The sequence below is a fragment of the Chinchilla lanigera genome, unplaced genomic scaffold (genome assembly GCF_000276665.1).
Source record: "Chinchilla lanigera isolate Chin_1 unplaced genomic scaffold, ChiLan1.0 scaffold00114, whole genome shotgun sequence".
Classification (NCBI taxonomy): domain Eukaryota; kingdom Metazoa; phylum Chordata; class Mammalia; order Rodentia; family Chinchillidae; genus Chinchilla; species Chinchilla lanigera.
Window position 1 is genome coordinate 4,568,754 of NW_004955515.1, and position 27,143 is coordinate 4,595,896.

Consider the following 27,143-nt stretch of genomic DNA (forward strand, 5'->3'; position numbering starts at 1 on the left):
GACCTCACTGTGTAGCTCAGGTCAGCCTCAAATGTGCTGTTTAGCTAGACTGTCTCAAAATTGTGATCCTTCTGCCTCCATCTCCCAAGTGCTGGGACTTCAGGCATGAACCAGGAATGCCTGGCTCAGATTTTAAGACTCACTAATTCTATCTTCTAGTTGATTTCACTTTAGTCCTGTTCAAAAAAAAGAGAAAAAGAAAACTATTTAAAAAAAAGAGAGAGACAGAGATGAGAAGGCTGCCCCCTCCACCTTAATCTGAGAGCACTGTGCTGCATCTGAGAGCACACAAAAGCCCTTCCAGTCAAGGACACTGCGTACCAGAGAAAAAGGTTGCTCTTCACGTCCAGGTCTCCAGGGTGGCCAGAGAGACCACAGCTCTGTGAGAGGTTGCACCTGTGAAACTCAGGTGCAACCTAACAAATGAGAGGACACCCTAGAGATGGCTAAGAGGCAACGAACCTGTGTAAGCATTGCTGAAGCCTAGGGTGCACCCCACCAAACCCAAAGAGGAAGCAAGTACCTCATCCACCAGCAGTACCTCATCGAGGACTTGCCTGAGTTCATGATGATGGGATGCTCTGACTGTGCAATGGGGAAATGTGGGGGATGACAAATTGCTTCACGGTGCCACACAGTACCAGTATATGGTGACAGAGGAACAAATCTTGCTTCTCTCTTATATAATGTGAAAAACAAAGTTCTTCCAACTACTGTCAAGTGTAAGATTCACCTGGCATGCTCACTGAACAAGCAGACATCTCACACTCCCAGGGGCCAGGACAGTGGGTGAGGAAGGCTGTGCTTTAGGGAATTACCCACCCAGGAGCAGATGCAGCTCTCTACTGGCCCTGGAACCAAAGCACGGTGCCATGACACTGGGGACCCCACAGAAGCTATACCTGCCCACCCTCTTGTCCTATGCAGACCATCAAACAGAAAATAAAATACCTTAATTCAGATGCTCATAGGCTCCTCTAATGATCATACTGCAAGATCAAAATTCTTGAAAAGCATCTTGACAACAGCCTCTTTATAAGAAGCCCAATATACTTTGGTAGAATAACCATTATTTATAATGGAAGAAAACAAAGGATGTGAATATGATAAATGCCTTGCTTTGATGAACAGATGGGCTAGACTTTAGAATTATCCTCTATACACTTACATTTCATTTTACACAACTGCGACACTTCTCACTGACTTGCACCAGGCCCCAAGGAAGGTGGATAAGTCATGCTGCGCTCTGTACAGGAGGATAGTTTTCTCTGAACTATATCCATACCCCTGTGATATGAAGTTTCATGACAAAATGCAGGATGAGAGAGAAGACAACTATTCACACATGAAAAGGCACTAGATTCCAATCCAGACACATTATTCTGAACCATTGCCACACGCCGCCATGGGAGAGCCAGATGCAGGGGGAGCTCACACATGAGCACGTGTGAGAAACAGCAAGCAGGAACAGAGGACCATTCCACCTCTGGCAAGTCAGCCCCTGGGAGCAGGGGAGCCTGCCAGGATGGGGTGGCCTTTGAAGGTTGTCAGAAAGCCCTCACATTTTTGAGAGGACAAAAAATACCCGAACCACAATAAAGGAAAAAGACACATATCTCAGGAGTGTATTTCCTGGGAAATCAGGTAAAGGGGAGCTGAATATAATTCTTTAGCTATTCTATATTGAAAACCAAATCAGCCAGACATGGTGGCACACATTTGTAATCCCAGCACTCAGGAGGCTGAGGCAGGAGGACTGCTGCAAGTTCGAGGCCAGCCTGAACTACAGAGCAAAACCCTGTCTCACAAAAAAAAAAAAAAAAACTACCCAAATCAATGTTTTTTATTTTATACTACTTCAACAATTTTTATTTTACTTTATTATTTTATTTTATTTTATTTTATTTTATTTTATTTTATTTTATTTTTTTGGTACTGGCAATCAAACTCAGGACCTTGTGCTTGCTAGGTAGGTGCTTGTGCCACTGAGCTATATCCCCAGCCTGTACAGTTAATTTTTAAGTGATAACTATCATCTATTATGCACGCTTATCAGCTTATATAAACCACAAACAGGGCCGGGGATATATCTCAGCGGCATAAGAGCCTGCCTGGCAAGCGCAAGGTCCTGAGTTTGATTCCTGGTACCAAAAAAACCAAAACAAAAAACAAAAAACAAAAAAATCCACAAACAATTCAGCAGACATCCTATTTATGTGAGAATACACAAAAGTATGTGCTTAAAGCCACAGAACCATAACCAGAAACACCAGGCCAGACCCTAGAAGGGCAGGCTCCTGACAGCACTGGGCCAGAGGCCGGACCCTGGACACTGACATCAAGCCATCCACCTTCCTAGGCTCACCTTCCACACATCAGATGTGACCCTATAAGAGTCACACGTCATTAGCATGAGTTAATGGGAGAGGAGGGAGTTGCAAAGTATAAACAAGAGTTGCTGCCATGTTACATACCTCAAATCAATAATACATATTTGCATATGCCACAGCATTGTGCACTCTCTACTAAAGACTCACATGTTGGTATACAAGAAAATGAAATATATCTATACAAAGACACAAAGTTGAAAAGTTAGCATTCTAAATGGGACTTTTATACATCCATTTAAAAAGTCAGCAGTATTAAATACACACATATTTACACTTATTATGCAGTAAGCACATCTATATTTTACACTTACATACACAAGTACAGTATACATATAAACTTACATAAATGTATTAAATATAAAAGAAGGAAAACAGGCATGTTGCTATTCCTATAGTAAGGTCTCATTCATATAAAAACTGCATTTTAAAAAGCTGGGCATTGTGGCGCACGCCTGTAATCCCAGCACTCAGGAGGCTGAGGAAGGAGGACTGCTGCAAGTTTGAGACCAGCCTGGACTACAAAGTGAGCTTAATGCCAGCCTGAACTGCACAGCAAGGCCCTGTCTTAAAAAGACAAAACAAAAAATGAAAGAAACAAAAAAACCAAAACCAAATTACATTTTAGTATATGCAGACAAAAATTAGGTATTTTAATATTCATCACTGGGATTCTTTATATTACATTTTCCAATGTTGAATTCTACATACGTTTATATCAAGATGCAATGAGAAAATTGAATCTAAGAAAATATAAAATGAACACCTCTACAGGGATTCAACTGTAATTCTTAATTCAACCAAAACAGGACTGCAAAGGTCAGTCAGAGGCCAAAGGGCAAGAAAAACAAGAGTGCTACCTTATCTTTTTAAAATTTTCACCAAGAACAGAAAAGCATATGCTAATAGAGCTATGAAAAAAGAAATCAGAGAAAATATTGAGTTATAACACAACACATCTGTCTGATTTCATTGCCAGGGACCTGTATAACTGGTTAAATGCACCAGCTTGTCTCCCTCCATGGGACACAAACACCACAGAGAGAAGTGCGTCTGCAGAAGCAGTCAACCACACTTGGGCCTGGCCTTCCTACAGGCATGCTGCCTATGCAGCTCATCGCGAGTCTCTGCTGGAAAACACTTCTGGTGGCCACCACTGCAGGGCAGGAAGGCTGCGCACCTCTAGGAACCCCTGGTCTAACCACCGTGACTTCCATTCCAACAGAAGAGTGGCAGAGAGCCACTGCACAACTCTGCTGGAGAAAGTGAAACCCCAGAAAAAGGGAAGTAAGGGGGATAAAACACAGGCCCTACACTAGGCATGGCCAGGGACTCTCCCCGGGCTGTGCAGGCTGCCCCTACCCACTGTAGGGCCAACTGGAGCATCTGTATACTCTGTGGCCTTTCAGGAGCATCTGTATACTCTGGCATTTCAGGAGGACAGCCCCCATGGAAGACATGTGGGCATGCCCATGCTGCTGCAACACACAGCCTGCACCTGTCTTCCTGTGCATACAGTGCATACCTCCATCTCTCAAGACTCATGCAGGCAAAGCTGCGGGGCAAGAGCAACCTGCCAGGAGACTGGGATGCCTGTTTCCCGCCCTCTCCACCCTGGCCCTCTCCCTGGTTTATCCTTAAGAACAAATGTTCCAAAACTTTATGGTTTTTAAAAAGGGCAACTTTTTATGTTTTAAATGGCATTCCTTTCTCTTCTTAGTGAAGCTGAGTATATTCTTACGTGTTTAGTGATGTCTGTGTTACTTTTGAATTGCATGTGCTTGGCTTCTGCTATTTAAAACATTTATATTTTAATTTGTAGGAAGCTTTTATTTTTTGGTTATCTTTTATAACAGTCCAAGTTACCCATCACCAACACCCTATAAAAAATAAAAGCCACTGATTTACTGTTGAGAGAACTGGGTCATTTACTTTGTCTATCATCCCACATTCAAAATTTAGTTTATTGCTTTCTTGTGAGATCATTTAACATGTACTGTGGGAAATACTCCTATACTATAGAAACTGACCCTTTGCAGCTACCTTGTCCCATCCAGTGGGGACTGACACACGGTAGCCAACCCAAGAGCAAGTCCTAGCAGTCTTGGGCTTAGGGTCTGCCTGCAAAGACGTGAGGGCACGCCTTGCAAGATGAGTGGAACGTACAACTGCTCTGCTATTTTATAGTCTACAAATTTTAAATATTTCTATAGTCCATCTGTTGAGGTGCTTAAGATCAGAGCTTCAAGGTTCAATTATTTAACTGTCCAGAGACCTGTTTGTCCAAGCGCAAATGGCATCAAGATGGGAATAACTAACCTGCAAAGAAACACCAGGTCTCTGCAGCCCAGGGCCCACGTGAGTACACTCTGGATGCTACCGGTGGTACTGAGAAGGCATCACGCTCTACAAGACCCAGCCCTTAGAGGCCACCTCTCAGCCCTGCCCCTCCCTAAGTCACTCTTCTAGGAGTCTTCATCATGGGTGGGCACCTGTGGCCCCAGCCAGTGTGCAGATCATCCTCCCTCAGAGCTCACAATATGAGCACAGGCCTCATCCTGCACCAGCCAGTACTCTGTTCACAGATAAAACAGCAAGTGCTCAAGCACTTCTTTTTGGCTAAATGGGTAACTTCCTTTCCCTCAAGACCATCCTGAAAGCATAGACTAGGCCCAAGGTCTTAATTCAAGTTCAAACCAAAGCAAGTTAAAATCCTGACTTAGTACTCCTATACTGAACTGTTCTTGTTTGGTTTTGTTTAGAGACCAGGTCTTACTATGTTGACCAGGCTGACTTTGAACTTCTGGGCTCAAATGATCCTCCTGCCTCAGTTTCTCAGGTTAGCAGGACTATATGAAAGCAATTCTCCATTCTCTTATACATAGCCTCAAACTAGCTACACATAATAGAACACATTCAACAGGCTAGAATCCTCACTGAAAAACCATAAACACTGTGACATACACGAATACAAACTGTACCAAGTGTCTGTCATAAGCAAAGCATGCCCCTAGTAGAGTTTGACCTTGAGGCTGCAGGTACAAGTATTCTACCTCTTCCACCTTCTTTCCTGGCAATCCTAACACAGTCTCTTACTTATTACAATAAATGTGGAAGTAGATTGAAGGAAATTAAATCCCTGCTGGGTTGCACTAGTCTAACCTTTTCAGCCAAGTCTGCATGTACACCATACTTTCTGCAAAATATTTTATAACACAAGGATGACAAAACTAACTACAATACACCAAGCAGGTCACATGCCAAAAGCAGAAACAAGATGCACCTCCAGAAACCTGTAAAAATGACACACCCAAGGTAAAGACAATGGCACTTCAAGAGTTCAGAAGGAGGCCAGATCCCCAGAGCCCAGGAAAAGTCTATCAGAACCTTTACAGACAGGTAAGGGCAGATCACGCAGGAAAGAAGAAAATGTGCAGGCAATTCCACGTGCTCCAAGTTTAGCTCGCATTTGTGAATATCAGTATTACTCTGTGGAGGACAGCAGGCTCAAGCAGATGGGTACTTCGCTGTCTTCTCTATCCCCACCCTAACAAACAGGTCCCTTGGGGCTGGGGATTTAGCTCAGCGGCAAAAGCGCCTGCCTGGCAAGCACAAGGTCATGAGTTCGGTTCCCGGTACCAGAGAAAAACCAAAAAAAAAAAAAAAAAAAACAGGTCCCGCTCATTGTCCATGGCCACCACTCACCTGCCCAACTGATCACCTTCATCTAGTTTCCACATCTTTGTCACTAGCATGCAGCTGAGTATAAATTTCCTCTTTTTGCCTTTCTGCAAAAGGTTTCAGAGTTTAGAAAGATTTCCCATTCAGATTAACCTACGCTGTATAGATTTTTGATACTGTCAGAGTGGACTTTTTTTTTGGTACCAGGAATCAAACTCAGGACCTTGCACTTGCCATGCAGGTGCTTGTCCTGCTGAGGAGTAGATGTTTAAAAGAAAATGCACATAGGAAAAAAAAAAAAAACGTAATGCCTCAAATTCAGAGTGTAAGGAACATCTGTCAGCTATTTTCAGACTTTGGTATGCTTGAAACTCATGAGAGTGCTTGTTTAAAGTGCAGATTTCTGGGTCCCAACCCAAAGATCCTGGTTCAAAGGCTCTTAAACCTATCATCTTGTTGGAAGGGTAATGTATGAATATTAAAGTACAATTCTTAACTTCACTTTGGAAGTTTTACAATTGTACATATAGTAAATTAAGATTTATGACTTTATTTCTTTCCTATGAACAGGGTGTACAGGCAAAATTTGTTCCCATTTTATAGGCAGATGGGAAAAACAAGAAGCATCCCTTGTTTCAGGGGACATGCCAAAAAGAACCCATAGAAAGCATGGAACCTACATCTCTCAAAGTTGTGTCAGAGATCAAACCTGGATGTAACATCCACTAGCCCAGGTAGATGTAGTATTAACTAGCACTGGTTCTCCACCTATACAGTGTACTTCAAACTAAGGAAAAGGGGACACAAACTCAAAGGAAAGATACTTCTTCCTCCCTCCTCCTTTTTGAGACATAATGTAAGATTTCCTTGATCAGACTGTAACCAACTCTGTATTTGTGAATGTCAATATTCCTCTATGGGAGGAATTCCAGCCTGCATTCAGGCAGCTTCCTGTAGTTTTAGTTGGGCAAACAGTGTCATTTCAAGAATGGTGCTATGAGGTGCTGGGACTTTAGAGGAGAGGAAGTTCAGAGCTCCCGTTGCCCAGGTACCAGAAGGTTAATGCAGCAGGCCAGGACCGGAACATGTATGGAAGGACGAGCATCAGCAACCCAGGTATACCCTTAAGTCTAGGCATCACACAAACCTCCTCCCCAGAAGGATTCCTGCAGCTCAGGTCAGGGGCCTGGGATATGAGGTACAGACTTGACGCGGTGCCAGAGCAGGCCCAGTCTTCCCACGTCCTTCACGTCCAGAAAACCCCTCTGAACAAAGGGTATAGCCCTGAAGCCAACACTTCTGTGTGCAAGACCCAAGCAGCTACAGCCAGAAGGGAGCCCCCCAGGTCACTCTGTGGCCATGTGTACTCACTTGGTCGCCCCTCCACTGCCCTCATCGTTGTCTGATGATGATGACGTAGAAGAGCCAGGGAAGTAGGCGGAATCCACATGATTGGGGCTGCCACCCTGGGCTGGGTTGATAGGTGAGGACCTCTCATACAGTGGCGTGTGCTTCCCCTCATGAGGAATGTTGCTGTAGCTGTTCTGCTCCGCCAGGTTCTTCCCGCCTGTGTCCAGGGTAAGGGCCGGCTCAGCCAGGCTGTACGGGTATGGACCATGGCCCGGGGCGCCCCCTGGGCTGGGCACCTGTGGGGCCTGAAACATGGCATAGGTCAGCAGGAAGGTGTGGCCTGATGCGGGCCTGGGCTGCCTCCTCCCCTATCAGTTTTAATTCCACAAACACAGGTACCTATCTTATACATCAATCCAAGGATTTAAACTGCCGCATCCAGGGTCCTCTGCCCCATTCACCTCAGGGGGTGCCTTACCACGGGCTTTGCTGGCAGCGAAGTCTGTGGAATGTTGAGCATCTGAGGGGGAACATATGGTGGCACCATCCCAGGCATTCCAAATGGATTTGGTCTGGCTGTTTCACCATTGTGGGAAGAAAATAATAAAACAACTGTGAAGAGAATGCCATCTCCCAGGACATCCCTGGAGCCAGCCCAAGGCCTGTGCCCCAGCTCCCCCTCCAGACACTGACATCACTGCTCTCACTTCCCAGAGATCTTCAGAAACTGAGCCTTAACATTTGGCTTCTGATTGGTGAAGCCAGCAGAGCCAGAAGCCTCAGCAGGCATTAAAGGAACAAAATGAAGATACAATACTTTCTCGTACATTTGTTAAGCAAGAGAAATTTTCTATGTCAAGCACTTTGAACTAAAATTAAGTTCTTAGCTAACTGGCAAGTTTTTAAGTATAAAAAGCTTGGTAGCTGCTGTCTATACTTTTAGGGTTTTCAAAGTTTTTAAGTACAACCATTACAAGGTCACACATTTTACCATGTTTTAAAAAATGAATAATTGGGGTTTTCTGCTCTTCCTTTTCATAAACCTATTCTGAGATACACTGCCATTTGCTAAGCATTACCCTCATGCTAACTTGTATTCTTAGTAGTGTCTGGGGTTGGAAACCCAAGTTAAAGAACAGCTGAAACACAACAGCAGGAAGTATGACATGAGGCAGGGCCTGTCGGCCGCCACCCCCATAGGCCTAAAGGAACAGGACAGAATTCAGAGACCAGTATCAGCTGACACAAAGGAAAGTAGAGTGCAAATGGCACTTCAGGGAAACTGGAGCTCAGGCTCCCCAGGACAGCACCCGCCCTGAGGTGACATGGACAGGGTGCAGCCCCCACAAAGGTACCATAAAGAGGCACACAAAGAACAGCACCCTGAGCAGTCAGGTACTAAGTACTTTTAGCAGGGCCTAGGGACACAACAAGACCCACAGGGTTCAAGACTCATGCCGCCAGGGATGCTGTGAAACCAAAGGCTGTGCACAGCACAACTGGCCCTGACTGGGCCCTCATAGTGGGGCTGTGGCTTCTCCAACCTTCTTTAAAAGGGGAACGAAACCAAGCCCAAAGCTTCCTGAACTCTGCATTCCATCTTTAAACAGTAGGAGCACTTCTCCAACCTCTGATCTGAACAGCTTTGGGCAAGGGGAGCACAACCCACAGCCACTCCCTCTCGCATAACCTACTACCAAACAAACACACGGAACATCACTCAAGGTCCCCCCCAACCACGTTCTCTGAAAGCAAACTTCCACTGTTGAGCTGACAAGAGGTTTTCTAAGCAATACAAGAAATGCCAAAACCAGGACTGTGAATGCCATCCCGGATACATCACTGACTCAGTGGACCCACAGCCAAGGCCCAGCCCACGTGGCTAGGAGAGCCACAGACAGCTGATTTTTTCTAACTCATGAAGAACCACAAGCCTCTGAAGATAGGTGTCCTACAAAGAGTTTCCATTTCCAAGGGCTGGCAGCTTTGAGGCTCTGAAACGCTACAGGCCTTTGATCCTGACTCTAAGAAATCTTGGCACAGCCTCCACTTTTGTACTCACCAAAGAACACTGGCAAGTAGCTGAGAATAGTGAAACTGGCATGTGGGCACTTATGGCTCTCCTGCACACACACCACACATGCGTGCACTTGTACACAAGCAACCATTCCTAATTAGGCAGTAAGCCCACCAGATCCGCACCTCTAAGTACGAGTTAAGAGTCACTCTATTAAAGGCTCCTTCTCAGATGATTCTGAATGTCTGCCAGATTTGGACCAAAGACTATTATAAAATTCACCCAAAGTCTAATATTGCCATTTGAATCTCTATCAAAGTCTTATTTACAATCTCTTCCATACCTAACTTTTGAAAACGAAAGGCCAGACTCATCAATTAACATAGTGGCCACTGTCAGTGACAATTATCTTTTTTTGTTCACTCTACTTTTGGTCATTATATGCTAAAAACTTCCTTAAGGGATAACCTTCTTTTAAACAACAAACAATATTAGAGCATAAAAGCCAAAGATTTCCTGGAAAGCATATTTTCTAAAACTGCATTGTAATGAGTAACTTCAAGCAAACCTCTGACTCCATAGAGCTCGACAGTCACTAGTCTCTCCTAACTTAGCACTGCAACAACTGGTTTAAAGCACCTACATTTTTCTCAAATCTGCAAAAATGCCACGTCACTCAGGCCTGTCTCAGCAGCCTGCAGGCCTTCTTCTCAATCAGTTCTTCTTCTCTACACCACACAGCTCAGCAGAACCAGCATCTCCCTTCTCCACAACATGAGTATCTTTCTCAGAGGAGACACTGGGCTCAGAGTGCAAGCAGTATCACCAGTTCCCATGCTCCTTCTTTCAATAGCACATGGTAGAGAGGCAGGTTTTGTTAGAAAAGTAGGCAGATCAAAGACAGGCAAAGACAGGAGAAAAATGCAGAAAGAATGTTTAATTACTGTATCAAAAAATTTTTGTAATTTTAAAAATATTTGTCATTTCATCTGAAACCAGAAGAGACCCAGAATAGCAAAAGCAATCCTGGGCAACAAGGACAAGTCAGGTGGAATCACAATCCCTGACCTGAAATTATACTACAACACTACTGTCAAAATCAACCTGGTACTGGCTAAAAAACAGACCTGAGGATCAATGCAACACACTGGAAGAAACAGCCACAACCAAAAACACACTCAGCCACCTAATCTTTGATAAAGAGATCAAACAAACTCACTGGAAGAACGATAACCTCTTTAATAAATGGTGCCAGAAAAATTGGCTTGCTACCTGCCAAAGACTGAAAATAGACCCAAGCCTATCACCATAAACCAAACTCACGTCAAAATGGTTCACAGATCTCAATATTAAAACAGAAACACTAAATCTATTGGAAGAGAAAGTAGGTAAAATCCTTGAAGACATAAGAGGAGGCAGAGAGTTCTGAACAAAAACCAAATTGCATGTGAAACACTTGAAAGAATCAACAACTGGGATCTCATCCTACTGAAAAGTTTCTGCACATCTAAAGAAATCACCAGCAGAGCAGAAAGAAAACCCACAAACTTGGAAAACATTTTAGCTGACTGTCCCTCAGACAAAGAAAGGGCTTCTATCTAGAACATATAAAGAATTAAAAAATATCAGCCCCCGAAATTCAGAGACCCAAACCAAAAATGGGCAGCTGAGATGAATACACTTCTCAGATAAGGAAATACAAATGGCAAATAAATACACGAGAAAATGTTCAACGACATCATTAGCCATTCGAGAAATGCAAATTAAAACAACACTGAGATTCCAACTTACCCCAGTAAGAATGGCTAGCATTAAGAAATCAACCAATAACAAATGCTGGCGAGGCTATGGAGAAATAGGAACCCTTCTCCACTGCTGGTGGGAATGCAGACTGGTGAAACCACTGTGGAAATCAGTTTGGAGATTCCTCCGAAAACTAGGTCTAGAGGTCCCATTCAACCCAGCTGTCCCCCTTCTGGGTATTTTCCCAGAAGATCTAAAAACATCATATCACAGCAATATATGTGCACCTTGTTCATAGCAGCACAATTTGGAATTGCTAAAATGTGGAAGCAACCCAAATGTCCATCCACCGAGGATTGGATAAGAAAATTGTGGTACTTTTATATAATGGAATATTACTCAGCTATAAAGAAAGATAAACTCAAGGCCTTTATAGGTAAATGGTCACTAGAGACCATACTCAACAGTGAAATAAATCAGACCTGCATGTGCAAGCACCGCATTATTTCACTAGTGTAAAACCTGAAAGAGTTAAACTAGGAGGTATGACAGACATTGTGAAATGATAGGAAAACACTCAAGGGTAAAGGGAAACTGGGATGTGGGAAAAGAGAAGGGAAAGAAGGAGAAATTTTGTATGTATATATATACAGGATAGTTAACATAGTTGTCCTGCCGTCTTCTATTTCTTTGCCGAAAGAAACTGTCAATGAGTCCTTGATTGATCAATATTGCATGTCTCTGTCTGTTTTCATGAGAAACCACTTTGAAGATATCAACATGTAATACAACAAGAATTGTTAATTTCCTACTACTTTGTAACTCTGTATTGTCTGTACTGTTCTTTTGCTATTCTGTAAAAGGCTGTTAGTTTTCCTCCTTTTATTTTTAAAATTAAAAAAAAAATTGTCAAGCATTACAGATGCCTTTAGGAATGCACAGAGCAGCCTCTGAGGTGCTGCTGACTTTTTTCCCTCTGATTCCATGCGCTGCTCCATGACCCACCCTCTCCAATGACCCATGGTGCTCACACAGAGCTGCCTGGCTTTTGCTCTCCATGAAAATAATTTTTTGAAAGCAATGGTGCTAAAGTAGAACCTCCTCTTAGAAACTGCAGGGAGCCACACCTCTCCTAGGCCAACCTAACAGAGTCTTCTATTAACCTGGCATATCAGTGCTGAGATATTACCTTAAACAAACCAGAATAGTAATAAAGTCATTTTTAAACAAAATTCTATAATATAGACAAATGCGAATGTGTAATTTTCTAGGGCTGCCCTAAAAATAAAGCTTTGAAAATTTTGATTCAAATCATAAATAAGTTAATAAAATACCTATCATCAACACTAATTTTCAGTGCTTGCAAAAAACAAAGTAAAAAATTCCACTATTTTAAACCTATTTCAATGGACATATTTACTCAATATTATCAAACCAAGGGCCTCATATACGCTAAGCAAGTGCTCTACTACCGAGGTAGGTCCCTGGCTCCTAAACGGCACCATTCTATAGGGGTAAAGCCACAAAGTTATGGGGAGCAGACTTTCTTGTACTCTGTTCCATTACACTGTAGATGAGTGCTTTCCAGAAAGGCAGGGACCAGAGCCCAGTGGAAGGGCAGGAGCCTGGACTGGTTGTGGCTGCAAAGAGACATGTGGCCAACTGAGTTGGGCAGGTTGGGCACAGATGCAGACCAGGTACAGGGTCACCACCCTGCGATGCCCAGGATGAGCCCGCTGGCTGGCCAGACCACACCAGAGAAGCCCACCCATGTGTCAAGAAGAAGAGGGCTAGTCGTGGAAGGCTGTGAGACCTGAGGAACAATCAGCTTGAGAAGGCTAAATCCAAGGACGTGAAGAGTAAAACCATAAATAAACTGTGCAGGTACATTGTGCACTACACCTGAAAGAATTGGGAACAATGTTAAAAATTAAACTAGGAGAATCTATTTAAAGTCAATAGAAGCAACAACCTTCTAAGAACTAGCGCACTCAATAATGGAGAAGACGGCTTCACTTGGTTGCTTAAACAAACACTCTAGGACAGATTTCTGTGCACACAGCCCTCTTGTCTGTGATCTACTCTGGTCGGGTCCCCTTTGCACATCTTTCTCTTCTGGCCAGCCCTGCCTGCTGACTCAAGGCCAGGGATGGGCCTGTGGTGACAGCAGGTGTTGCCTCCTCCCCACTGGGGAACACGTGCCCCAGAGCCACTCAGGGTCTTCAGTCCTCCTCTCTGTACTTATCTCTTTAAACAATGCAAACCAGCTCACTTCTCCCTCCCATTTCAAAAGTCCACCCTTTATCTAACATTTTTAAAAATATACTCAATACTAACGATATTTATTTTCTCCAAACTAATTTATAGAGTCAGTGGAATTCCAAGAAAACCTGTGCAAGGATCAAAAAATGTGTATCAAAATAAAAGGATCAAGAATAGTCCAGGCCTCTTTCAGAAACATAAACTAGACAGATCTAAGAAAGCAGACCAATCAAGTGTGAATACAGGGCCCTAGTGATGAGGATCACATAACACTGACATAAGGAAAGCAACTAGAAATTCAACAAGTCCAGAAACAGACCCAAACACAGAGACTTCACTAAGGACAAGACAGGGTGACCTGTCCCTGAGCGGTGCTGAGGCAGAAGGTCATCCATGTGAGAAAACAAGAAGATTCCTGTTCATTTCATAAGCAAAATTCAATACAAACAGATTTAAAAGGCAAAACTGTAAGTAAAACTTTTGGAAGAAAAGACAAAATGTCAGACCAGTGAGGCAGTTTTCCTTTACGTGTCCTTTTTGTTCTTCAGAACACTTTTAAAGCATACCCAGGATTAGGGTAGGAGAAGGGATGTGCAAAAATCCCTGTGCACCCATTTATAAACACAGTTACAGATTCTCTACCTCCTTAGTAATCAGGGAAATGAAACTGAAACCACCCTGGCATATAATTCCACAATCACCAGATGAATGAAGAATGTGGAACAACGAGAAGGCTCCCCACCTCCATGGGTACATTCATGCCAGACAGCAGAATGGTCCCGAGTCACCCAGAATGTCACACCTGCACAGAGCAGGTCATATAATAAAGCTCACATGGTGCAGTCTGCATAGTTCGCAGCTGGAAACAGCCCAATTTTTTTCTATCAACAGCAGAATGGAGATAGCGTATAAGGGAATTTTATATACAGCAGTAAAGATGAACTATACCATGAGAAATGGGGCCGCAGATATAGCTCAGCGGCACAGCGCCTGCCTGGCAAACACAAGGTCCCGAGTTGGAGTCCCGGTACTAAAAAAAAGAAAAAAGAAAAGAAAAAAAGAGAGAGAGAAAGAGATGGGGGGGAGAGAGAGAGAGAGAGAGAGAAATGAAGCCCAGTACTATACTATGAATACTGAACCAGAAAAGCAAGTCAAAGATTAAGTGGCAAATGACACTGTTCAGTTCCAGGGATACAGACATGGTAAAATTATATAAAAAGAGAATGATTAATACAAAATCTAGGGTAAGTGAGGAACTCGACCAGAAGGACATATGAGAGAGCAATGAGTAGTGCTCACTGCAGTATGATCATGATGAAATCACTTGAGTTTTTAGTTAGAAATCCTTCAATGAGCTTTCATCATCCTGGGTCCAGAATCCAGGGATCCTGCCATGCAGTTCTCTGCAACACCTGACCACTCGTCCTGGTTTTCTGTGCTCTAATCACAGTCTTCTTTTTTCTTTCAAACCATCTTCTTTCCAATTCAGGACCTTTGTATATGCGATCTCCTCTGCCTGGAATATATTCCCTCCTCTAGCTACACCTTTCTAAGGTCCTACTGAACTATCAAACCTCATCTTCCACATTAAGTAATTATTATGATTCAATCAGGTTGCTCTTCTTTGAGCATCCCATTTGCATTCCTACAGGATTCCGTTGTATCCCCACCAGCCTCTACATACCTGCCAAGGGCTCGGCATACAGCAAACAAATCAATGAAAATCTCTTTTAAAAATTTAAAAATTTTTGGAGCAGTTTAGGATCATATAAAATGTAAGCAAAAATTATATACCTTGCATTAGTACGCTACAATTATTATAGCTGATGAGCCAATACTGATAATTAAGTCCATATTTGTACATTAAAGGCTCACTTGTAGTGCTGAGCCTTCTATGGGTTTGGCTAAATATGTAATGACATGTACTTGCCTGGGTTACAGTATCATACAAAATAGTGTCACTGCCCTAAAAGTGGCCTGTGAACCACTTATTCATTGTTCTTCCCTGCAACTCCTGCCAACCACTTTCTCCTTACTGTCTCCATAGTTCAGCATTTTCCCAGGATGTCATCTGTGTATAACCTTTTCAGATTAGCTTCTTTCACTTAATAAAGTACATTTAAGCTTCCTCTACATCTTTTCATGGCTGGATATTTCATTTATTTTCAGTGATGAATGATGTTCATTCATCTTCTAAAGAATAACTTGGTTCCTTCCAAGTCTGTGCAATTATGAACAAAGCCGCTATAAACACTCTAGAACAGGTATCTCTAAGAACGTAAGTTTCCAACTTCTTTGGGTAAATACCAAGGAGAAAGACTGCTAACTTGTATTATAAAAGTATGTTTTGTTCTATAAAACTTTCAATACTGCATAGGATTTGAAAGTTCAGAAGGAAAGGAACCAAGGATGAGCCTGGAAGATTATTTCTTCCTTTTAATATCATTCTATAGCATGGATACTGGATGTCTTCCCAGCTCCCCAGAGGCTGCTGTATTAGAAGTTTGCGTCCCAGGATAGTGATGTTAGGTGGTGAGGACCTCTTCACTGGGGAGCTGGGGGAAGAGAGACAGTGGGAGGTCCTAGGACAACTGAGTGCATTGCCCTCAGAAGAGATACAAGTGGTTCTTGTGTGACCCTGACAGTTCTTGAGACAGCTGCTATAAAAGCCCTGACCTGCCCACACCCACACCTGCAGTGAAATGTGATCACTTCTCTCACACACAGTTCCACCAACTGCCACCCTCCTTGATGTGATGTAGCTGAGAAGGCCCTCACTAGATCTGAGCTGATTCCAGTGCTATGCCCAGGAACCTACAAATCTGAGCTAAAATAAAACCCTTTTCTCCTTAAGAATTTTAGTAGTGGCGAAAAGCTGACAAACACATTTAGATACCTGATTAAGCTGATATAGCAGGAATCTGGGGTAGAAACTAAAATTCCAGCCAGACTGAGAAACCTGTGATTAGAATCAACTCACTGTTCATTTTCCCTCAGAGCCATTCTCTAAGCTGCTTGTATGACTCTTAAATTGTCTTAAAATTCTGCATATTCCAATTTCTGAAATAATTGGTGTGGACAGGTTCTAAAAAACAAGAAAGTATGTTTCCAAATGGGTGGTGTAAAATTTAGAGTCATTTTACTGAAAAATAACATGACAGACATAGCTAGTTCCTGAGGAGCTCGCCAAAAGCCACTTTGGACCCTCCTGCCACCTATGAAAACATTCCTATGGAAAAACAACACAAGTATAACTTGGGATGCCAAGAAAGCAGCTCTCCAAGTCACTGCTGCTCCTCCTCATCCTCTTCTCTGGGAGGGTCCAGTAGCAAAAACAGTTAAAATTAATGAGAGCTATTCCACATCACTTGGGTGTCTCTACAATTATCAAAAAAAAAAAAAGAATCCATTTTTGTGGGCTTCAAATTGCATGCTGGTGCCACGAGATAAACCTGGTCTCCTACTCTCCCTTCATCTCTTTAGCCTCACTGTAGATATTCCGGAAGGCCACAGAGCAGCGACCTTGAAGCTCGACCCACCCCACTCCCTCTCTTGCTGTAGTTCTATGTCTGCACGTTTGTATGCCTGTCTCTCAGCATGCAACTCTGATTTCTGGAATAGTCCCAATCCATAGGAAATGCTTTAGAGAAGGATCTATAGGAAGTTATTAAATGCGTTAGCATGCCTGAAAGTATCATTCTATCAATTAAATCCCCGTCCACCATAACCTGTCCTAGCCTTTTTGTAGTGAAAGAGAATAAACTGAATTCTGAGCCAATTCCATGTAAAAAAAAAAAAAAAAATCCTTATCTATGATGTTTAATGATTAAGAACACAAAACAATTTATATCTTTTTAAGACATCTGAGCTTAAAACAACTTAAATCTTGTCTTGGACATTCCAAACATCTTCAAAATAGCAGCCAGATCAATGCCAAGTGTGAGATGTACAGTTGTCCTCACTATCCCCAGAGAATTAGTTGCAGCACCTCACAGATGGCAAAGCCTCAGATGCTCCAGTCCCTTGTATAAAATGGCACAGTACTGTAACTGCTTATAACATATGCACATCCTCCCATACACTTTAAACCATCTATAGGTTACTTATATTACCTAATGCAAAGTACAAGCTAAGCAAATAGTAATTACACCATGTTGTTTCAGGAATAATAACAAGAAAGAAGTCTGCACATGCTCAGTACTGACAAAAAAGGGCTTTTTCAAATATTTTCATTTCAAGGTTATTTGAATCTATTATTGTGGGACTACAGAGAGGGAGGGCTGATTATACTGTCTTTCTCCATACTTATTTTCCTATTATCTCCTCTGAATAAATATTCTGGTCCCAAGTAATGACTGTTAACCTAAACTGCCCCAAGAATTGGCCCCATGTGCTATATATAGTTTGTCTCCCACAGGTTCTGTCCGTACGTGGGAGGTTACAGAGCTTCAGGAGATGGGCTCTGTGGGAGATCATCAGTCAGGTCACCAGTGGTGCTATCCTAGGAAGCCAATGTGGAACCGGTTTCCCTCTGGCTTCCTGTTTTACAATACGATCTCTTGCTTCGACATCCACTCTTGCCACTTTGACCTCATTTGCCATGAGCTCCTCACCAGAGTCCTTGAGCCTTAGAACTGTGAACTAAGTAAACCTTTAAGTTAGTCAGCTCAGCCATTTCCTCATAGTAGTAATAAATGTACCAATACACAGGAGGGCAGAATGTTGACAGAGATCTTCAAAGAAGCCAGTCCTACCTCTGTGAGGAACTTTTAGGTTTTCCAATTATTAATACACTTCAACATTCAATCATGGCCCTTTTAGGCCATTCTACTTAGAAGTGACAGCATCTGCGTTTAAACAAGCACTTCACAAACGCATTTTACATACACTTTCTCTGTGTATGTACAAATGATGCTGTTCTAATAAAGAAACATGCCCAAGGCCAGGAGGCCCAGGAGCCAGCTGTGTCAGGTGTGGATCTGAGCCAACCTCATTGGCACAAGGTCTGCACAGTGCACAGCAGACCTTTAATGACAGACCAGCATCTTCCTAGTCTCTCACCTTCTACCACCTTGTACCCCCTTCTCCAAGAGTAACCCCCAAACATGTCTAATTATTTCTCTCTTGATTTAAAAACCAATTAGTCAGGGGCCGGGGATATAGCTCAGGGGCACATCACCTGCCTGGCAAGTGGCAGGTCATGAGTTTGATTCCTGGTACCAAAACAACAACAACAACAACAACAAAAATTAGTCAAGTGTTTATCCTGGGGACACAAAATAGGCCCTAGCTGCCCCAGCCCCTACATTTTTGGGTGGGCAAGGGTGAAAAGGGGCACACAGAGGTCTGTAGTAATTGCCAGAGATCACCTAGTAGCCGTGGAAAAGCAACTTCCAAGCCTGTGTGTCATATCTCAGATGACACAAACAGTTAGGGAAAGGAGCCCTCTAGGCACAACAGCTGATGCAGGAGTCCAGGAAGCTTGGTTGCCTCAAAGCAAGAGAGAAGGCTGGGCTCTGGGCAGGAGATGCTGACTGTGGCTCTTTCCACTGGATCATGGAGCAGGTGGGTGAGGAGCTGGGACTTATTCCAAGTGCAATGGGTGGGTCTATGCCATCAACAGGGTGACTGGGGAAGGCAGAAATGGCCAGGTAGGCCTGGCCCTCCGTCCTTACCTCTTTCATACACAGCATCTGATAGGCCACACTGACTTGCCCCTCATACAGCCATCCCAAGCCAGCAGGTCTCCAACTGGTGTCCCCAGGTGGCACTACACTCAAATCCGTGAAGGACACTATCACAGTAAAGTACAACTCTTTGGGATATTTTCAACCTTGGAATTAAACCCCTGAAACCAATAAAAAAATCTAATTTCTTCAACAATCTCTTGAACATACCTTCTTTTGTTAACGGCTAACATGAAGAAAACAATTTTTATTTTAAGAGTTGTCCCACAATTTCTGAGACTTCACTGCTCTGGACATTTATAAGGCAGTTTTGATTCAGGAAAGAGAAAGGTACTTAGCATTTAGTGCTTTACAACCTCCCATGGGCTGTCATCTGCAAGTGGCCTTCAGTCTAACAGCTTATTAATTATTTTTAGTCTCCAGTTTTAAATTTCTACATTAAATATGGTCTTTTGCCTAAAACAAAAAAAGTTACACATTTAAAGCATTTATGAAGTCATTTACAGACCCAAAGGCCTTCCTATGTTCTCAGGGAATTCAGAGATTCCAGTATCTCTACATCGTTGTGATCTGCAGCCTGTATCTCCACGGCCCTTGCTATTCTCCAGAAAGTGTGCAGGTTTGCTCTTGCTCCTCAGTATCTCAGGGATCACTAGGAAAGTTGGCTATACTTATTTGTGTAAATGCAGAGGAAAAACATCACACTTTCAAAGAATAAACCTACAAGATTCGGTGGTGAGTAATTAAATCTCTGAATTATTGAATGGTCAGTACCAATCACAGAGGCCTTATTTACTTACCTAAGTAATGTGGTGGATGAAATGACATAGGCTTACTAGTCGCTGAATAATATCCAATTGCTCTCTTAAATCGAATAACTTTGTCATCTGTTCTAGACTGAAACAGATGCAGGAAAACCTTAGTTATGCCACTGGTCATGTGTATGAACATATTTTAATAATTCAGTACACGTATCATAATCTGTAGCCACCTTTCAATTTAGATAAAAATTTAGAATGATATTGAAACCTAAGGGAAAACCAAGAGATTACTACTGAAGAATCAAACCAAATATTAACTTGTTTAAAGCAATGCAATTATAACTCTAAGCTAACAGTGGAGCTGGGTTCTGGTTTACTAACTTCTGACTTCAACTCTGCTCCATCTCTGATCCTGCAAAGAGTGGAGTGGCCAGCACACCTATCAGGGTGCATCTGTCCAGGCAGGTTTCAGCTCCCTAGAGACAGAGCAGGCATGCCCCCAAACCTCACCTATTCTAGAACACTGTCTTGTTTGTATGCCTATTTCCCAAAAAAGAAAATCCCTGACCAGCACCTGCAGGGTACCGATAAATCAAAGATTCACGATGACCAATTTAATGTAGTATATCTTCTCAATGCTCTGGAACACAGATCTTACTAAGTTAATGTAAGAACTTGGGAGCAATAGAAACTCAGCAACCAGCTAGGGCTCTGTTCAGACTAAAAGTTAAGCAGGGCAAGGGAGGTAAAGTGGCTAAGACTGCCTGGCCAGTGGATGGCACACTGGGGCAGCCTTCACCTGTAGCCCTGAGGTCAAGGACTCTTTCACAGTGGCCGGGCAAACACGCAGCCAACTTGCTCCTCCCAAGACCCCTTCCCAACCTGGACAAGCCACCATGCAAAGCCCTCTCCTATGAATCTGTACATTTTACCTGTGAATGCTGGAAAACATCTTTAGCTATGGCATCCAGGTCAGAGGTGTCCTGAATGTTGCGGACGTAGTCAGCAACAGCTTTGATCACTACATCGCAGGGTGGCAAGACCAGCTGGTGGGCCCGGACCTAAGAAGACAAATGCACACATCAGCGGAGGACATGGCCCCAGATCCAGGCAAATACAAATTCAGGACCCAGAAACCCCAACACAGTGCTACCAGCAAGGATCCCATCAGTGCCTGCTTCTTACCACCTGTGAGATCCTGGCTCTACTAATTCCCTACACATTTCATTCTCTGAAGCTTAAGAAAAGGATTTTCCTGGGGCTGGGGATTTAGCTCAGCGGCAAAGCGCCTGCCTGGCAAGCGCAAGGTCGTGAGTTCAGTTCCCGGTACTGGAGAAAAACCAAAAAAAAAAAGAAAAGGATTTTCCTTTCAGCTGATGAACTATAATTCAGCTGCTCAAACCCTGTTAGGTTTCATCATTCCTAAGACATCTGGGAACAGGACCTGTACTCCACAGCAAGCAAGGGACATCACAGCCCAGGAGAACCCCGAGGGCTACCACTAGCTTCCTTTCTTTCCATATCAGGAAAGAAGACCGGCATTGGTATGAGCTTTGAATCTGAACTCAGCACTCCCTAAAACTATGGGAAGAAATGCAATTATTAAGTGCTGAATCTACCTTAAAAGGCCAAGTTTAGGTCTGAACTGGAGAACAGTAATACCATGGCCCAATGAGGGGTATGTCTGAGGAAAGAGTGACAGAGAAATGAGGAATAAAGTGTAAGATAATGATTATCCAAGAACAGTTGATGGCAGGAAAAAGTAGGTTAACAGACTGAAAGCAGAAATATCTGACAAAGGCTTTGGGGTCTGCAGAGTAAAAGCCTCCCAACACTGCCCACATCTTGCTCTCCAGGGTCTGAGTATGTTAGGTTACATAGAAAGGAAAATCTCTGTGAGCAAACCACTGTAAGGTTTGCTGATACAGACCATTTGCACAACCCTGGAAACCCAGTGGTCCTGTGTAGATATGTGAAGCTACTGCCACATGTGTGCCACAGCCATGGAGAGTGCACACAACCAGTCTAGCTGAGGACAGCCACACTCCACCTCCTGCAGGATGCCTCCACAGTGAGGCAAGTGAGGGGCTGCTGTGGCAGCCCGAGGAGCTGAGCCACATAAGGTTGTTCTCGTCCTCCTGCTGGGACACTAACATAGGAGACAGTTAACATGGCAAGAAAGAAGTTACTAGACTTAAAAATGTCCATAATGGGCAAAGGTTGGTGGGGAGGGCAGTGCTTCACAATGGGGACACAAGTGATGGGCTGGCCTTATCTAGGTCCATCCCACCTCTACATGGACAGGACAGCACCTACTGCTTTTGTTCCAGTAGATCTCCCTGCTCCCACAATAAACCCTCTACTAAAAGATTCTTGAAGTGAACAGATCATACCATTGAAGTGATCCCTCCATCTTTCCGAGTGGCTAAACAAAACCGAAGACACTGTCTCTGGTTCATATGATAAAGACCACCCTTTATAATGTGCTGCCTGCAGTCAGCTCCAAGTTGTTGTGGCTGTGCCCACTTCCCTCTCCTAGCCTTCTAAATCCAGCTCAGGGGGAGCTCTCTGACATGCCACACACAGGAAGGCTCTGAAGGGCTGCGCACACTGCAGCTCCCACCCTCCCTAAGGACAGCAGTCAGGGAACAGGAAAACGCAGTGCCACACGGACACAAAGAAGAGCTTTTCTGTATGTGAAATGTTAGTAGCACATAAAACAACTTCTAATGTACGCCATGTGGTGCTTTTTATCATGTCAAAACATGCAACAAGACTGAAAAGAGTTTACCACCATTTAAGCACAATGATTCCCGGCACATTTAAATAGATATATATCCTGTAACTGGGAAATACATATATCCTGTATCATCCTTTCAACTTGGAAAAAACACATCAAGACACATCTACTCAGAAAAAGAACTGCCAACTGTGTGGCTAAATCTTTCCAAAGATTCTAAAATAGCATGTGGCTCATCATTACAGCAGTAACCACACAGGAGGGTTAAAGTAATGTACCACTGTCTAATCAAAAAAACAAACTCCATGCTCAAACCAAGTGTTTGCTGACTAAAGACAGGCTCTGAAATATCATAATAAAAGTCTCCTTTCCTCCTTTTTATTTGTTCAGTTTGGTTAATTTTATTTCAAACTCTTGCTAGGAACTAAAAGTCAAATACAGATCCCAAGTTGGAAACAAAGTAAATTCTGTCTCTAAGAGTAGGAGGTAAATTATCAGGTATGATCAAAAAATATAGTGAATGTTTAATTTCTTCAACTGATTCACTCCATTCATGATCATTTTGACTTTGAGGAGGAGCCAGATGTCATATGGTACCATATCCATTGAATAAGATGGATGAGGACATTCTTTTTTATGAGCCTTCCTTGCCACTGGATGTCACTTAGCAAATGAAAGAGAACTTCCAGAACTGGTTCAAAAAATGTCAAGAGCAACAACAATGGAATAAGTGTGTTCAGAGAAGAGGGGGAGTATTTTGAGGCAGATTAGTGGCAATGTGTCTTTTACTGTAACACACTTTTAATATTCACCGTATATTCTGATCACTTCGTCTATGTCTCATTGAAAAGCAAATGTTTGCGATCAACTGCCTTTTTCATGACACTTTGTGGCAATGTCACTATTAGTTATTTGCTTTGCAAGGAAAGGCCTTACGGCTAGAAAAGACGTCCAGAAGATTTAACCTACTCCCTTGCTTTCATGCAGGAAAATTAATAAACAAGTACCATTTAGATGAAAATGTAATTGCCTCCTTCCAAAAATATCATGAAAAATTTCACTTTTGGCATCACATTTTCCCAAATTTTCTACGGAAAAGTTTGTACAATGATTTTCTACATGTCATTGACAGACAGCTATCACAGGGCAGGTGCTTATAAACACAGAGCTACTAGACCTGACTCAGTACCCCGCCCTGGGCCCTGTGTGACAGGTCATAGTTGATGAGACTGAAGGTGCGTCCATGTCACCCAGGATAAGCTCTTTTCTTTTGTGCCCCCTCTTACTTTCCGGAGGCTGGAGCTCTGATGCTAGATCAGTAGTGTATGGGCCCTCAATGGCCACACTACCAACCTGCCCCTAGAGTGGGCACTTTCACTGAGGGTGTACTGTGTGAGGCTTCAGACACACCTCCAACCAGGTGGATATTCAGGGCTTCCTTCTCGAATAAGCAGCAGATATTCTCACCGAAGGAAGCAGAGATGTCCTTAGGCTGTGGCAGCACAAGACAGCACCTCCACTGTGAGAATAAAGGAAGCTCCTGGTACCACAACCACGCATACTCTATAGCCATTCGCTGGCTACCTTTATAGAGAAGACCTGTGATTTTTTCAGAGCCACTGATTTCAGTAGATTATTTCAGCCTTTTAAGGAGCACATTAAGGAAGCTAGGAAATACTACACTATGACACTGTTATGGTTTGTGTCTGGATGTCCCCCCAAAACCTCAGGCAGTTTTAGATGGGGCTTTGCAGAGATAGTTGAATTTAGAGCTTATGATTGACTTATGGTCCAATGCCGGGATTAAGAGTGTGAGTGCTACACTGGCCCTAGGGAGGGGAGCCTGCATACAAACTAAGGCACAGAAAGAGGTTATAGGGCCAGGGCAGCAAAAGTGCCTGCCTGGCAAGCACGAGGTCATGAGTTCGATTCCTGGTACCAAAAAAAGAAGAGGCTTATCTCACTCTTTCCCCTTGCCTGCTTGCTTGCTTTTGCTGTCTTCTGCAGCTAGAATTGTTGCCCCTCTGCCATGTGCCACCCTGCCTTGGAGCCAGCTGATTATGAACAAAAACTTCTACAAACTATGCACTAAACAAACCTTTCCCCTTTAACTTTGGGTATCAGGTATTTTATCTCAGCAATGAGAAAAGTAACTAAGACAGACACCAACTAAAACCCAAAGGAAAAAACTGCTTCCAGGTTCCTAAGGGCAATATAACTAATATTTCCTGCTAAAGAAGTATTTATTATTCACTGTTTTCAAGTGTTTCACAGCTTAAAATTCTACAGCCATATCTTGGGTTGTATTTTAAAACTCAGACATTTTCCTTCATCTATGAACCTGTTTAAATGAAGTCACTATTATATTGCAATTGTTAAACCAATCATACTACAGTATTCAGAGGATTTACTTAAAATCTGAAGTTATTTTTCATATAATATTGTTGATTAACAACTTTCCCAAAGTTTTCTAAAATATATCCTCAGAAAGGACAGTTTGACAGGTCTTAACTTTCACATGGAGGAAGTACACCACTTCCGGGCAAGGGTGAGACAGCAGGCTCCTCCCCAGGAACAGGAGGGTTCTCCCCACAAGAAGCTGCCCCCACAAAGAGTGGGAATGGGATGTCCAGACACTGTATGTTTCAGGCACAGGGACTGAGATTTTAATAGGGAGTTTCCTTAATGAGGTAAAATCACTGCATCCTGTTTTGTTTATGTATGGACAACTGCATCAAATCTAAGTAGTCTCAACACCTCAGCCAGAGTATTATCTGTTTTTAAGACAAAGAAAATGAGCATTTTGCAAATTGTAAATGTTGTATTTTTACACTGGGTAGTATCTTTCCCCTTTTTAGAAAGAGATATTCTCATTCACAATTAATGCCACTTTTTCTACATTGAAAACTGCAGAACTATGCACTCAGAAGGAAAAGTTAGTCCTATCATTTGTGTCCTTCACCACATAAACAGGAATACCACTCACAGCCACAAGGATCTCCCTATATATTCTAGGTCAACCTCAAATTTGTAGTGATCTTCCTTCCTCAGCAGCCTGAGTTCTGGGGTTATAGGCATGGTTACCACCATGCCTGACCCACATTGCATTTTTTAAATTTATTTTTTATTTTTTATTTTTTAAAATCTTTTTGAGACAGGGTCTCACTATGCAGTTCAGGCTGGCCTTGAGCTTACTTTGTAGCCCAGGCTGGTCTCAAACTCACAACAATCCTCTTGCCTCAGCCTCCCAAGTGCTGGGATTACAGGCGTGCACCACCACGCCCAGCTTCCATATTGCATTTTTAAGGAAAAAGGATTTCAGTATTAGGATGGCTAGAAGATTTAGATGAACATATTTATATACACAAGTTTCTTTACACAAAAAGTTCTCTCAATCAGGAAACTGTCTAAAAACCAACGAAAAGCCAGGTGTGGTGTACTACACCTGTAATCTCAGCACTCTAGAGACAGAGGCAGGAGGATTACTGCAAGTCTGAGGCCAGACTGGGCTACATAAGTGAATTCAAGCCAGTATGAATTACACAGTGAGATCCTGTCTCAATAAAAAAGCCAATGAAACTTGAAAAAAGGGTGTGTGTACACTGATCTGATGTCAGTGCTGGAGGCTCAGGCAAAAGCATCAAGTTTTACTTTTTTCTTTAAATAAATAGTCTTCATGTTAGACATTTCTTCTCACATAGAATACCTAACTTTGAGCCCTTAAGTCTGTTTCTTTATACTAGAAGAAACCTGAATTCCTCGGATTATCAGGTACTAAGGTCATAAACTACAAGCCTGTGAAGTAGTAAATCATGCTGTTGCCCACCAGATTCTGCGGCAGTGCAGGGGGTGCAGACGGAGCTACTGAAAGATGATTACTCATTACACATCAGTTTCTCCCCATTTGCATAAATAAGTTAAGAGATCTGGCTTTAAGTCTATAAGGTATGTTTTAAATTGTTGTCTGTAACTGAATTCAAGTAGAAAATAGATATACTTAGTTGCACTGCATTGTTCTTTATGCCATATTAATTTCTGATAAACTACACAATTTGTAACTTAACATTTTCTTACAAAGACAGAAAATGTAACAATGTTAACAATTTACAGAAAGAAGCAACTCTGAAAATAAACACGGAAAGTGTAAAAACAGATGTGTGTTTGTTTTGCTTGAACAGAACTATAGTTATATATTAATTCTCTTGCTGTTAATCAGGTCCTCCTAAGTGTCAAAGCTCTTTGGAATTTTATTTTGCTTTTTGAAATCTTAAAGATGTGCTATTAGAAGTCAGGAAATGGTATCTACATATTCAAAAGTTTTATACACAGTAACTTTTTTATTTTAAAGACAGAAAAAATAAAAATGATACAGAAATTTGAAAAAAGATGATATGAAATTAACAATGGTTATTACATTGCATATTGTTATCTTCAACATAGTTGCTCAGATTACCAGATATAGGTATGCAAGATTGATCAAACAATATAAGCTCTAAATGTTTCTTTCAATGAACT

General features: G+C 42.5%; 1 protein-coding gene across 1 annotated transcript in view; it reads right to left on the minus strand.

Moving 5' to 3' along the window:
* The window catches only part of LOC102023626 (constitutive coactivator of PPAR-gamma-like protein 1), a gene marked incomplete at its 5' end in the record, with an annotated part of 97,061 nt that overhangs the window by 37,168 nt on the left and 32,750 nt on the right, over positions 1-27,143 (minus strand). Inside the window, 4 exon segments of the mRNA XM_013506883.1 lie at positions 7,440-7,723; positions 7,897-7,994; positions 19,928-20,024; positions 20,821-20,949. Of these exon segments, the coding sequence (XP_013362337.1) occupies positions 7,440-7,723; positions 7,897-7,994; positions 19,928-20,024; positions 20,821-20,949 (608 nt within the window).